The sequence below is a fragment of the Zalophus californianus genome, chromosome X, assembly GCF_009762305.2.
Source record: "Zalophus californianus isolate mZalCal1 chromosome X, mZalCal1.pri.v2, whole genome shotgun sequence".
NCBI classification, from domain to species: Eukaryota; Metazoa; Chordata; class Mammalia; order Carnivora; family Otariidae; genus Zalophus; species Zalophus californianus.
This window is the reverse complement of record NC_045612.1, coordinates 113,795,508-113,809,437: the sequence shown is the minus strand read 5'-3', so window position 1 is coordinate 113,809,437 and position 13,930 is coordinate 113,795,508. Positions and strand designations below refer to the sequence as shown.

The 13,930-nt window shown below is 42.7% G+C and overlaps 1 protein-coding gene across 3 annotated transcripts in view; it reads right to left on the bottom strand.

The window, feature by feature from the left end:
* The window catches only part of MAP3K15 (mitogen-activated protein kinase kinase kinase 15), a 117,642-nt gene that overhangs the window by 74,105 nt on the left and 29,607 nt on the right, over window positions 1–13,930 (bottom strand). For all 3 annotated transcript variants that reach the window (XM_035725496.1, XM_035725498.1, XM_035725497.1), the window contains exons 4-5: window positions 3,774–3,967; window positions 399–567 (exon numbers count right to left, since the gene is read on the bottom strand). In XM_035725496.1, the coding sequence (XP_035581389.1) occupies window positions 399–567; window positions 3,774–3,967 (363 nt within the window). The remainder of the gene's footprint in view (window positions 1–398; window positions 568–3,773; window positions 3,968–13,930) is intronic.

The window sequence follows — 13,930 nt, the reverse complement described above, 5'->3', positions numbered from 1 at the left end:
AACTTACTTAACTTCTCTGTGCCTCATTTGTAAAACGGGGATAATCAGAGTATACATCCCATAAGCTTGTGAAGAGGATTAAGTGAACTGGGACTCGCCAAGAGCTTGAAACAATGCCTCGCATAAAGTGCATCTAAACTGTTAAATTCTAAGATCCTTTTATCGAGCAGCACTGTGAATGAGGTTTGGCGGGAGTGGCCATCTGATGTGACAAAACCCCCAATGTTACCCGCACAACAGATATGCTAGGGGATCTATGACCTAGCCACAATCCTCTTTTGTCCATAAATCAGTTAGCTAACCATCTGGCGGGCAGAAGAGTGCTTCACGTGAGGAACGAACTCCTCAGGCCAAGGAAGCGCTCCGCATGCACCCACTTCTGTGAAGGGGGCTTGTACCTGGATGTCGCGGTAGGACAGCAGCAAATTAACGATGATGTCCGAGGTCAGGACTTCGGTGTTGTCCAAGCGAAGTCTGATCCGAGCCAGTTCCTTTGCCAGTTCATCACCCTGGTATTTCTCTCGGGCTCTCCGGATGTCGTTTAACAAGGTTTCTTTGTAGTAAACGCTGGAGAGGAAACAGGTAAACCTCCAGTAGCATCTACCTACATGTGGGACTCTGTTTCCTTCGGCAGCTCAAACCACCTTGGTTCTCATAGCCATGACAGAGCTGGACACAGGGAGGCCTCTCCCAGCCCCGAGCCTCCCTGCACCAGCAGAGACAGACAGGTCCTACTTGCTAGTCGCCTTTTGTGGCAACTAACCACTCAACATCAACAAATTCACTTCATTAGGACCTTGGAAGTATTTTCAAAGTTGACCCCTGTTAGTATTTGGATGACTCATAGGACTTGCTACTCAGCCCACCCTATCCCCTCTGGGATTTTCCAACACAGAGAGAGCAAGAGGTTACCTTACTTGAATCGCTTATTTCCCCCACTATTAACACATTATCACAAAGCCAAATACAAGTCCAAAAATCATGAAACACAGTATAATGAGAATGTCTTTAACGTCCATCTATCAGGTATCCCCACCTAGACAGAAATCACAAAGCTCTTTCCAGTTGGCCAAGAGCCAGAAACTGGGTGCGTCCATGAGCAATCCCAGAAGCTGTGCCTGGAAGCTTATGGACAACCTCTGCCTTTCACTCCCACTCCCCTGCTCATTTTCGACTGCCAGAATGCTTTTCTAACGTAAAACAAAACTTCCTTCCTGGGAGCATCTAGATAATAATAGGGATGTATAAAAACATCTAAAGCAGTTCAAATCCACACTGGAATCTCTTACTGCAGCCTCTCAGAGAACCAGTGCTAATATCTGGTACTTGGTTTAAAACTTTCACAGATGATCTAATTTGACGTATAGAGGCCAACTTACGGTGACCATAGATTGATTTAAATATGTTGTCTACTTTCCAAGTAATGTTTTAATGGAGACTGGGCACTGCCAAGCAGTAATCTACAATCAACCCGTTAAGTAGCTGAGAGGACTTCGTTGTAGAGAGAAAAACTAGGCTGTTTATGGGGGGGGGGGCGGAAAGAAGCAGGCTCGTCATGATCTCAGGGCCATGGGATTGAGCCCCGCATCGGGTTCTGTGCTCATTGGACAGTCTGCTTAAGATTCTCTCTCTCCCTCTGCCCCTCCCACCCACACTGTCTCTAAAAGAAACCTTAAAAAAAAAAAAAAAGGAGCAGGCTCAATTTAACAGCCTTCAGAGAAAGACAAATACATAAGAATAAGAATGAATGTTACTTGCTTTTAATAATTTTAAACCTATGCCAAGTAAATGTGAATATAAGACACAGCCTATGCCTACGCCAATGCTCATAACATTTAAAGAATGCAGTGGTGCCCCACAGAAAGCGCTCTGACATAAAATTATCAGTGTGTTGCTTTCATTCTTTATTTTCTTATTTGTCTCTTGCTTATCATCCCGATGAGCAAATTAGCAGATTCCACCAGTGTGTAAAATTCTGTCATTAATCTTAGGAGCCATTAAGTTGGGTGACAGCCACTGTCCGTTTGGTGGACTATAAAGTCATCAAAGATATTAAAGTGTTATTGGTTTAACCTGACAAGTGAGGAGTTAGACTTTAATCTTGTTTTTAAGGCTAATTCAGAAAAACAGTTTTAATAAACTAAGAAACCTCACAAGAGCTATAACTTGTAAGTAAAAAAGCAAAATACTGAATTGAGTATGGCTCGGAGCTATCATCTATGTACTACACATGTAGACGTTTCTGCCTGTGGTAATGAGGGAAGATGCTGCTGACTGATGTGAACTTGAAAATGGTTTCAAACCCCTTTTCAGCACAAGGCTACAGGCAGCCTTTACCCATCTATCAGAGCTGACACCTGAGCGAAAAACTTACCTGCCATCCCTCCTACAGATGTTTTAAACAGAAGCCCCATGTACCCTTCTCAGTAACCATTCAAGGGGTAGAAGCGACTAACAGGTATTTCGAGTCCTTTGGAATTACACCAAATCAAAACAGATACTTTCCTATTGATAACACACACACACACTCCTTTCACTAAAAACAAACTTGAGCCCACTTCTTGGAAGGCCTGGCTCAGATGGCAGACTCAAGCCAGCCCATTTCCTCGTCAGACCTGTAAAGCTAATATTTGAAGAGCTTTCTCCCTCAATGTCACTAAAATGTTCATTGTGCAGCAAGGTTGGACTGTGTCAGGCTTTGCAGGAATGCCCCACTAAAGACCCCCCATCTGTTGTCCACACTGGCATTTGGTCACAAAGACCTGGGTTTCTAGTCTTATTTCTCCATTAAGGTGCGTAGGAGAAACTGTGTCCAAACAAGAGATGACAGGATAGAAAAAGAACAGACTATTCGCAAGTGTGTACCTCAGACTGACACAAGTCACAGCTGGGGGAGCCACCATCTGAGCCACAGTGGGATGTGGGGGCCTTTCCATTTAAAGCCAATTCTGCTAGGGCTCTGGATTTTCATTTGTTTTGGAAGGACAGATCCTTCTTGTGAGGTAGCTTACAGGAGTAGATCCTTTAAATAGGCGGCAAGCACAATCACTGGATCCTTTGGTTTAGTGGATAACTTTTGGCCTCCAACTTTTAGAATAAGAACATTTTAAGGTATGGCTTCTTGAGCACAGAGGCTCAGATAGGTGAGCTTTTACGAGGCTGCCAAGTGCAGAATTGTCTGACCCAGGACTCAGACCCAAACCTGCTCACCTCTGAATGAGTATTCCCCACCTTCTCTGACATAAATCTGCAAAGAACACGTCCCAAGACATCCTGGGGTCAGGATGTCCTGTGACTTGACTCAACGCAAGAACTTAATGATTGGAGTGAACTTGTTGAGCCATTTTAACAACCTCAACAGCTGCATGGGGTTGGGGACAGGGGGAGACAAAATCATGTTCGGAAAGGATCTTAAAACACAAAATCTTAGGGTTGAAAGAGCATAAAAACAGTGACTTAACGTCCTTATTTTCTAGATGAGAAAACAGCTACACAGAATTATTTGTCAAGGTCACACAGGGAGCTGGGGCCAGATACAGGCTCAACCCTCACCTGCTAAAACTCCACTTCTATTCTCTTTTGGCTACACCTCAATGGCCCAACTTAGTGAGGTAGCAAGGAACAATAATAGATTCCAGAAGCACTTAAGCACAAAACAGACTGGCTGGGTTTCCCCATTCTCTGGGCATTACGGTCTCCTAACGGTCTACAGCTTCCATGAAGGGAAAATTCTGGCAAGGCTCCCAGGGTTGCTGACGGTGAATGGGAATTACCATGAGGTCACGTGGATGTCCTTGAGGAGGCTAATAAACCTGTCCACCAGGGGCACACACAGCGGACCCAGGATGGTGTCCCAGTTGGGCTGCATGTACTCTGAGGCACGCCTTTGGGCGTCACTCTCGCAGCAAAAATAATCAGCACACGGTGTCACGATGTACGGGATGAAATAATAATTTCCACTAGATGCCTGGAAAACAGAAACAAAAATGTTTCACAAAGTCATTGATGTAGAAGCACAGTCGTGGATTTGGGCAGGCAGAACCTGGCAGGATGGAGAAGGAGAAAGCGCCTGAGAATGACTAACAATGTGTGCGATAGGACGAGGAATCTCTCAGGCACAAGACCAGAAACCACTCAATACCACAAGTCAGAACACAAAAATGTGGTTTCAGATGCTGAACTGATCTGTATATGTCTCTGAACTTCCCTGGCAGAGCTTTTAGGGTTTTAAGTCATAGAAATGACATCATTTCACTACATGCCCCCCAAATAAGAGTGAGTTTGAACCCAGTGATAACCAAGAACTGCAATGGAAAGGCAGATTTTCTTTCTTTCAGCATAGAGGGAAAAGCCCTATTGTTTGACCATTTAATCACAGGTAAACGATAGGTAGACTTTGTTGAGTAAAAATTGTCTTGCAGGGAACAGATGTCAGTAAATATGACTAATCTTAGAAATGTTTTTTAAAAGGATGCTAAAGGGGCGCCTGGGTGGCTCAGTCGGTTGGGCGTCTGCCTTTGGCTCAGATCATGATCCGGGAGTCCTGGGATCACGCCCTGTGTTGGGCTCCCTGCTCGGTGGGGAACCTGTTTCTCCCTCTGCCTGCTGCTTCCCTTGCTTGTACTCTCTGTCAAATAAATAAATAAAATCTAAAAAAAAAAAAAAAGGATGCTAAAGTTTTATAAAGTCAAATACTGCTCAGGTAAAACTGTATCTTTTCTTGTAAGAAATAATTACAATTTGACTATGAATCATGATCCTTTGCAAAGCATAAACACTAAGCCTAAAAAGCATTGAATCATGCTCAATTTTTAGCACATTTGAAAGGTTAAAATACATTCTTATAGGACATTCTTCTATCAGTCAGGCTTTTGTCTACACTGTCACAAAAAGCAAGTAGCTTAAAATTCCAGACTTTTTAACTCCTAGCTCTTCACTTAATTTTCAAGAATGTCTATATCATGCCAGAAATAATTCATCTGATTTTTTAATTTTTTTAAACTCAGCCAATGGAATTATCTGAGTATTTTAAATTAATACAGATATAACCTTGGGAAGCACATTTCCTCCAAGGACAAGAAATCAAGTAAGGAATATAGCTTCTTCTAAGTTAGAAAGAAATTTAGTAGTTACAGAAAACAGTCAGAATGCTACCATCTCAGATCAAACAGAAGCTGGGGAAAACCTGCACCATTGCAGTGCTCATTTCAAATACCCACGTGACCTAGGTTTTTAAGTTTTCCTTGTGAATGACATTTGCTTACAGAACTGGTGGCACACTTATTTCCACCTGAACTCCAACTACGTGTCCTGAAACTTGTCAGGCATCTCTAAGTCCTACTGAGACATGGTTGTTAGGCCCTAAAATATTTCCTTAAGAAAAAATCACTCATGCTGCTCCATTCAGACATATTTTAGACTGGGTCAGCAAACTTGTTCAGTAAAAAACCAGATGGGAAGGATTTTGGATTTTGAGGGCTAGCCTCTGCTGCAACTACTCAACTCTCCTGTCACAGCATCAAAGCAACTGTAGGCAACACATAAACACGTGAGCAGAACTATGTTCCAATCAAAGTTCATTTATGGACACAAATCTGAATTTCATGTTGTCACATGTCCTGCAATACTCTTCATCTTCTGACTTCTCCCCACTCTTTACACATGTAGTAAGCATTCAGAACTGACCAGTCACACAGAAACAGGTGGCAGGCCAACCCTCACCTTCCATTAAGCTCCTTGATGTTCTATTATTCCTGAAAATAGGGTTTTCTGAGAATACTTACCCAGAAGAGCAGCTGGACACCATCCCTGTGTGCATCAGATATTGGGGTTAAATCCCTCAAAATACCCATACCAGTATGTTATAAACAGAAGAGGCAAAAATTCAGGTGTGTGGGTAGTAACTGGGGTCAGGGAGAAAACTCCAGCTACTTCCCAGCAATCACTGGGAACTGCCTGCACCAGGGGAACAAAGACCCTTCCCTTCCTGGCAATATCTTCAAATCCTCAAAGACAGACTCATACTGTCCAGCAGAGTAAGGTTTGGGTAGGTTAGAGACAAATTTCTCCCTCATCTGTAACAGAAAGCCATGTTGTTGAAGTAAATTCAATGCCTTTTATGCGATCAGAAGGTTAAACTGCTTGTTCTTCCACCGACAATCGGCTGAGTTCAAGGTAAAAGACTTCTGACCGCAGACAGAGGAAGGAGAGGACTGTGTGCATCAGTGAGGTCTAGAAAGTAAAATATCCATGAGGAAGCAGAGTTTATTTTTTTCAAAACGTTAGAGCTAGACCTGGAGGGGTGGGATGAGAAGCTTCTCAGATTACCTGGAAAAACAGCCCTAACCAGGAAAAAAAAAAAAAATTAAACATTTTAAGTCTCTATGAATTGTCTGAAGAGCATACAGCAAATAGAGAAACATTTATTCAAGAAAATCAACTCCTCTTGGTAAGAATAGCCACACTCTAGCATTGGATAACCTGCTCCTCCCCTATCCTTCAGCCCAGAGTAACAGAAATGCTACCCTGGGTGGGGACAGGGAAGAAGCAGCGGCTCCCTCTTACCCCACAACCTCTAGTCTAGGATGACGGTTTCTCCTCGGCCAGGCCCAGCAGCATTGCCATTTGCCACAGCCTGGGCCGGAGCAGCTCTGTTCCAGGCAAGTGTGGTCAAGAGGACCAGTGGGCGCCTGAGTGGGTGGCTCAGTCGTTAAGCGTCTGCCTTCGGCTCAGGTCACGATCCCGGGGTCCTGGGATCGAGCCCCGCATCGGGCTCCCTGCTCAGCGGGAAGCCTGCTTCTCCCTCTCCCATTTCCCCTGCTTGTGTTCCCTCTCTCGCTCTCTGCCAAATAAATAAATAAAATCTTTAAAAAAGAGAGCTCTCCAGAAGTGGACCAGAGGACACACAACACAGAGTAGGGAAGGCCAAGCTTATGGGCACTATCACAGACCAGGGAGATTTCTGTGGCAGGAAATGAAGAGGAAGTTGGTAGTTCCACAATAGCTGGAGGCCAAAGGCAGACCAGCTCATTTCACAAAGAGCAGCAGGGCAGAGAGCGCAAAGAAGAGCCTTCCTGAGGTCAGACAAAACCCTGAAGACGGGCCCTGAAGACTACCCCTGCAAAGGAGCCCGACTTTAATGATCTCAGACTGTGGAATGCTTACGTCTCAGGGCATGGTCAAAAACACAGTCATCAGCTGACAACTCGGGTCTATTATCAACACAGGAAGAACGCAACAGGGAAATCGGGTAAGACATAGTAGAGGAGAGCCCAGGTGTAACCACCATCACCCCTGCGTGGGGGTGGGAGGGTCAGAGCAGCCATGTACATGCCCAGCGCTGTGCCCGCCAAGGAGTGACACCAGAGGCTGCACACTGAACAGCAAAGAGACTTCACTGAACTAGTCTAGTGAAGTCACTCAACCAACCAACCGGCAAGCAACAAAAACAAGCTCCACAGACAGGAGGGAAAGAGATCAGTATCTAGAGTTGCTGTATTGCATTATCTAAAATGTCCACTTTTCAGGGTGCCTGGGTGGCTCAGTCGGTTAAGCGTCTGCCTCTGGCTCAGGTAATGATCCCGGGGTCCTGGGATGCAGCCCCACGTTGGGCTCCTTGCTCCACGGGGAGCCTGCTTCTCCCTCTCCCTCTGCTGCTCCCCCTTCTCACTCTTGCTCTCTCAAATAAATAAAATCTTTTAAAAAAAATAAAATGCCCACCTTTCAACAAAAAAGAAACAAAACATGCCAAGGAACAGGACAGTGTGATCCATACACAGGAAAAACAGCAGGCGACAGCAGCTGCCTTTGGAAGGCCCCAGATACTGGACTTAGGAGACAAAGACTAGACAGCAGCTATTATAGAGATGCTCCAAGAACTAAAGGACACATGAAATGCTGAAAGAATTAAAGGTATGACAATGATGTCTCGTCAAATAGAAAATATCAATAAAGAGACAGAAGTCACAAAAAAGAAGCAAATGGAATTTCTGGTGTTCAAAAGTACAATAACCAAAATTAAAAAATTCACTGAAGGGACCCAACAGGAAATCTGCGTGGAAGAAAGAATCAGCAAACTTGCACAAAGACCAATAGTCTACGCAATCCGAGGAACAGGGAGAAGAAAGAATGAAGAAAAAGGAAAAGATCCTCAAAGAAATCTGGGACACCATCCAGGGCACCAACATACATGTCATATTATGAGTCCCAGAAGGACAGGAGAGAAAGGAGCAGAAAAATATCCAAAGAAATAATTCCTGAAAACTTCTTAAATGTGATTAAATGAATCAGCATAGCCAAGAAATTTAACGAACTTCCCGTTGGATAAACTGAGAGATCCATACCCAGATATAACACAGTCAACATTTTCAAAGACAAAAAGAAAATCTTGAAAGCAGCGAGAGAAAAATGTCTTAGCACGTACAAGGGAACTCCAATTAAATCAACATCTGACCTTCCTTTGGAATTAATGAAGCCAGAAGGTGGCAGGATGACATATTCAAAGGGGTGAAAGACAAAATAAGTCAGTCAGACTCTTCTATCTAGCAAAACTAGATTTTCAAAATGAAGGTGAAATGAAGACATTTTCAGATCAACAACCATGGAGATAATTTGTTCCTAGAAGACCCGGCTTACAAAAACTACTAAACCAAGTTCTTTAGGCTGAAAACGAGTGACATCAGACACTAATTCTAATTCACTTGATAAAAACAAATACGCCAGTAAAGGAACAGATCGGATTGCCAATCTCTTCTTTCGTCTCTTAACTGATTTAAAAGACAACTGCATAAAACGATGTATGTAATCCTATGTTGGGGACTGTAACATACAGAAATGGGATTTATTTGAGACGAACAGTACAAAAGATGCAGGTGGAAACAAGGCGGTAATGGCCCAAGGAAATGACACCATTTGTTACCTGGAATCCAGAGAAACCAACAAAAAGAACGGGAAGTGGTCAACGGAAACGTTAATATAACAAACTCTATCAATTTATACTTTTTTCTTCTCTCGGCTTAAAAGACAGAACATTATACAGCCTAACAATTATGACACAAAAGATTTCCCGACATTACAACTAAATAACCCTGCATCTCCACAACAGGCAGGTAACTGAAGGTCCAAGAATCCCACCTCTTTGGATACAAGTGTTACAGGTCTTAAAGCCTTAAAACTCTTTCCAAAACGAACATGTCTGCTGAAATCTTGTTGATAGTCTTTCTTCAGCAAGCCCATTCCTTCCGAATAGCACAAAAGTCAACTCCGTCCCCATCCTACTCAAGTCCTCAATAATGAGGTGTGAAAAAATAGGACTTTGAGAAATGTAGGCTTCGTGCGCCGTTCCAGCTTAGGGCTCCAGTGGGCAGAGCGAGAGCGGCAGAGGCTCGTGCAGACCTGCCTGCAGCCAGGACGGGACCTGATCCTTTGGGCCAACGTTCAGCCCCAGTTAGAGAAAAATGAGGAGAAAGAGAGGGAATACGTGACCTCTGCAAACAACTGAGTGAGCTGAATGACCAGGACTGAGGAGACAGCAGGCATCTGGAGCCTTGGCAAAGTAAAAATACTCCCTTTGAGAAAATCTCTCATGAAGTGTATAAAAGTTTAAGAAATTTTACAGAAAGCAATTGGGACTAATGGCTACATTTACAAAAGCAATTCATAAACTTCCAAATGAAAGCACAGGCTTTTGAGTGCACTTCTTTTGTTCTTACAAAGAAGAAGAATAGGCCCAAACATCTTCAAATGATGGGGCACATTCAGACTTTTGTTGGTGGGGAGACCAGAAATTAAAAAGAAAAACATTGATTAGCATAACACATGTCCAATAGCAAACCAAGCTTGTATATTTGTAATTGTTACATTTATAAATGGAAACATCTCAAGAATCCAGCTTATTAAAACACATTCAACAAAGGCAGCTTAGTTTCCTACATAAAGGGGCATTAGAACCAGTACGCTAGGCCCATTAATATGTAAACCCTTATTCCAAACACTCTTCAAGTATCTCCAAAAGGAAGATTCTGATACAGTAAAGTGAGGTCAGAGAGCAGAGTAAAAGCCACTGGTCTCCGACTCTGTGAGGTTAGGGAGTGGAGGAATCTAGTTGCTAACTTAGCGATGGAGATTTCCAGAACTACTGCCATGTACAGATTCACCACCATGAACAGATTGTCTTATAGCACCACTAAGTTAAAGAATAAGTGCTTTTTAAAAAGCTCTCATCATAAAAGTTTGATTATACAGCCTCGAATGCCATAATTTTCCCCCTCTGCCAGTCACTGATTTTATTTTTCAAGTTTTTATTTCAATTCCAGGTTGTTAACATACAGTGTTAGTTTCAGGTGTATGATCTAGTGAGATTCAACACTTCCACAGTCAAATGCCGTAACTTTTAATGCTTGCCTAATACACCACACGGTGAACGTTGATCGTGTACTTAACCATTCTCCTGTTATTTAACCTCGTTCCGGGAAGTTTCTTACTGTACACGGAGACGAACACCTTTGCGTCTTTACACTGTGGTCTTTTCCCAAGAGGAGCTTCCCAAGAATGAAATGACTAGAGTCAGGTTAAGGTTCTTGGTCTGTGCTGCTGTCACAAAAGATGAAGCAATTTATGCTCCCACCCACAGGGCATGGAGGCATCCCCATTTCATCATCATCTCAGCAGAGGGTTTTTTTTCCCCACATTTGCTAAGTTAGGGGAAGACGAAATACCATACTAACATTGAAAGAGGAAGTATCACGTCTGTTCAAGCATAGCAAGACGGTGGAGGACTGGGACAGCCAAGGACTGAATCCCAGCTCCACTCCACACCAGATGAATGACCCTGGACCACGTACTTATCTACCCAAATCTCAGCGGTCTCATCTTTAAAATGGGGACAATAATACGGTCAACTTCCTTAGGTGACAGAGGCCTAACTATGGCCATGGTGCATAGTGGGCATGCAATAAGTATTAGCTGTGTTCAGTAGTTCTAGACTGGACCAGGAGTTCTGAACCTGGAGTCTAGTAATCCTCGGGAGCCTGTGAACTTGAATGAGAAAAAAAAAAAAAATCACATCTTTGTCACCATTTACCTTTAACTGAAATGTAATGTTGCCTTCCGTTAGGACTGTAGGTAATAACACATCTTAGTTTTAGCAGGACCTGGGACTTTGTCACTAATAGAAATCATAGAATTTTTCACATCACATTATACTTCCAGCAGAGAGATCTCAAAATAACTTTTATACCCATTATTACTCCAAAATTATGACAGTTTTCAGACCTGCTGTTTGATCTAATTATTTGAGACATTAATAAAGCAGCACATAGATTACAACTTTATTTTTTTAAAGAATTTATTTGAGAGAGGGAGAGAGAGAGAGAGAGAGAGAGAGAGAGAACAAGTGGGGGGCAGAGGCAGAAGGAGAAGCAGACTCCCTGTCAAGCAGGGAGCCTGATGTGGGGCTGGAGCCCTATGTGGGGCTCGATCCTAGGACCCTGGGATCATGACCTGAGCTGAACTGAGCCACCCAGGCATCCCCATAGATTACAACTTTAAAAAAATATTTTAATAACTATGTTTCAGTAAAATTGGTCTCCTTTGTAATCCTTTGTATATTTAAGCACTTTAAGATACATTCTGAGAAGGGATCCATAGGCTCGTCCAGATTGACAAAGGGGTCCCAAAGCCCTCCAAAATCTAAGAGCCCCTGCACTGGACTCCCAGCAGATGTTTCACTTAGAACACCCGACCCGCGGCCCTACAACAGGAGTTTCTCCAGTGGGCTTCACATATGAAGACTTCCATGAATAACAGCCAGATTCCCATCCACAAACAGCAGCCTGGATTCTCCAGAACAGCCCAGGTGAGCAGAGCATGTGGGGTTCTTAACCTTACTGTCCACAGGTTTCAATAACCAAGGACACCCAGGACTTTCCCCTCAGCTGGCTCCTCTGCAGGTACTCTATACAAGAAGGCCAGGACAGAACCACGTGAAGGGGTCTCATTAGCCTGCTCTTATTCTTATTTATGGCTAGCAGCGGGTGGCCAAGGTGGTCAATAACAGCACGGTTCTTATAAATTAATTCTTTGGCGCAAATACAATGTGTAAAAACTTATCCCAACAGACTTCATAATGAGACTTTCAGCTCGACCTCCTAGAGAACTTTTTTTTTACATCATGATACAAATATTTAATCAGTCAACAAAATGACCTAATCAGAAGTGGGGGCGGCGATCTAAGGCAGATGGAAAGTGGTTAAATACTACCCAAGATAAAATGATTTCTGAACACTTACAGAAGAAGGCGTATCTTGAATGCTGACAGAACGTCATACTTTAGAGCTTGTTATCTTGTAATGTAAAAGCCTGCGAGTCCTTAGTGAAAATGGAAACCAGAAAAGCATTCCCAAGAAAATTTACAGAGCAAATGAACATGGGACAATATTTAAAAAATTATTTAACGTGACCACGCATGAAAAAGTCAATTCATTAAGAAAATCCAAGTCAGGTGCTGCTCCAAAAAAAAGGATTACAAGGTTTTAAGCCCTAATAGATACAATTCTTTGTCTAGTCAATTACAGAATTTTTTAAATCACCACACAATGCACATCAGGGAAATGCAGGGTTTTAAGATCATCGAAAATAGCATTCTATATTGCTGCTTCTCTGTTTATTTGGGCAGGAAAGGAACAAACATACAGAAGCTGAATAACTATTTCAACCAGATTGTCAGGCTCTTGTGCCACTTAAAAGGTAATTGAAGATATCCCTGCTGGAAACATGCCAAGCAGCACCAACTCAGCTATTGCAATAGCTCCTCTGCTTTGTTTGAACAACTGAACGGCTATCATAAAGTCCTAGAATTATTTCAGATCTGGCATGAATCTCAGTAATCACCTGATTCATCATCTCATTTTATACAGGAGGAAACCGAGACCCAGAAAGCTTAACCAAATGGCCCACAGAGGACCACAGAGCCAGAAAAACCTCAGGTCCTTTCCCTTCCTCCGCAGGATTCTGGTCAATAACTGCCATTCCATCTTAATTCTCAAAGATCCTTCAATAAAGCAAAATATTTCTGTGATACACAAAACACTCAACACAAACAGACGGGTGAATGGTGAATTTTATGCTATGTGCATTGTCTCTCAGTTTAAAGAAAACAAATGGAGATCATCAGACACCAAAGACGCAGTTGGTAGGCAGAATTAGATATTTCTGTTTTGGTTCTGACACTGGCCCTGTGAAATGTGACGTCGCTCCTGCGATATTCAAGAGGAACAGGCCCAAGTTTTGTGGTTTGCACCTCCAGAACACTCCAGTTAGAGAGAGAACACAAGACCACAAGCATGTAGGGAGGGGAAAAAAAAAGAATCAATCAAGACTAGAGAAAAGAGAATCTAAGATGAGGTAGAAATACTAAAAAAAAAAAAAAAAAAAAAAAAAGCTACACAGATGAAATAAATATTCAAAGGACAGAGATTTTTGCAAAAGTCACATTCTATGTGTAAATTAAAATTCTGCCTCTCCGTCTGCTAGGAGATGTAGCCTTCTTGTTTGAAATTCGTTCTTCACTAATAAAAGTGGTAGGAATTCTGATCTGAACTCCAAAAACCCAAAGGATATCTAAAGAGGAAAAGAAATTTAATTGTCTTTTTACCAAAGTGTCCCTAAGCAATCTACATCTTCTTTGACAGTTGTGGATTCCAGGCCATAGCTAACTGAAGATGGGAGGCAAGCGGGGAAAGATCCAGAGAAATTCTGTTACCCTAAAACTTGAATCCTCAATGTGCTCGTGAGCCAGGTAAAAAGCCTTCCAATATTGTACAAAATGCACCCAATATTGCCCATGTCTGTTTCTCAAAGAAGTTCCAGTTTACTGGGATTACAGAGATAACTATTTCAATGGGAACAATGAGTTTCTCTTAAATCTCATTGG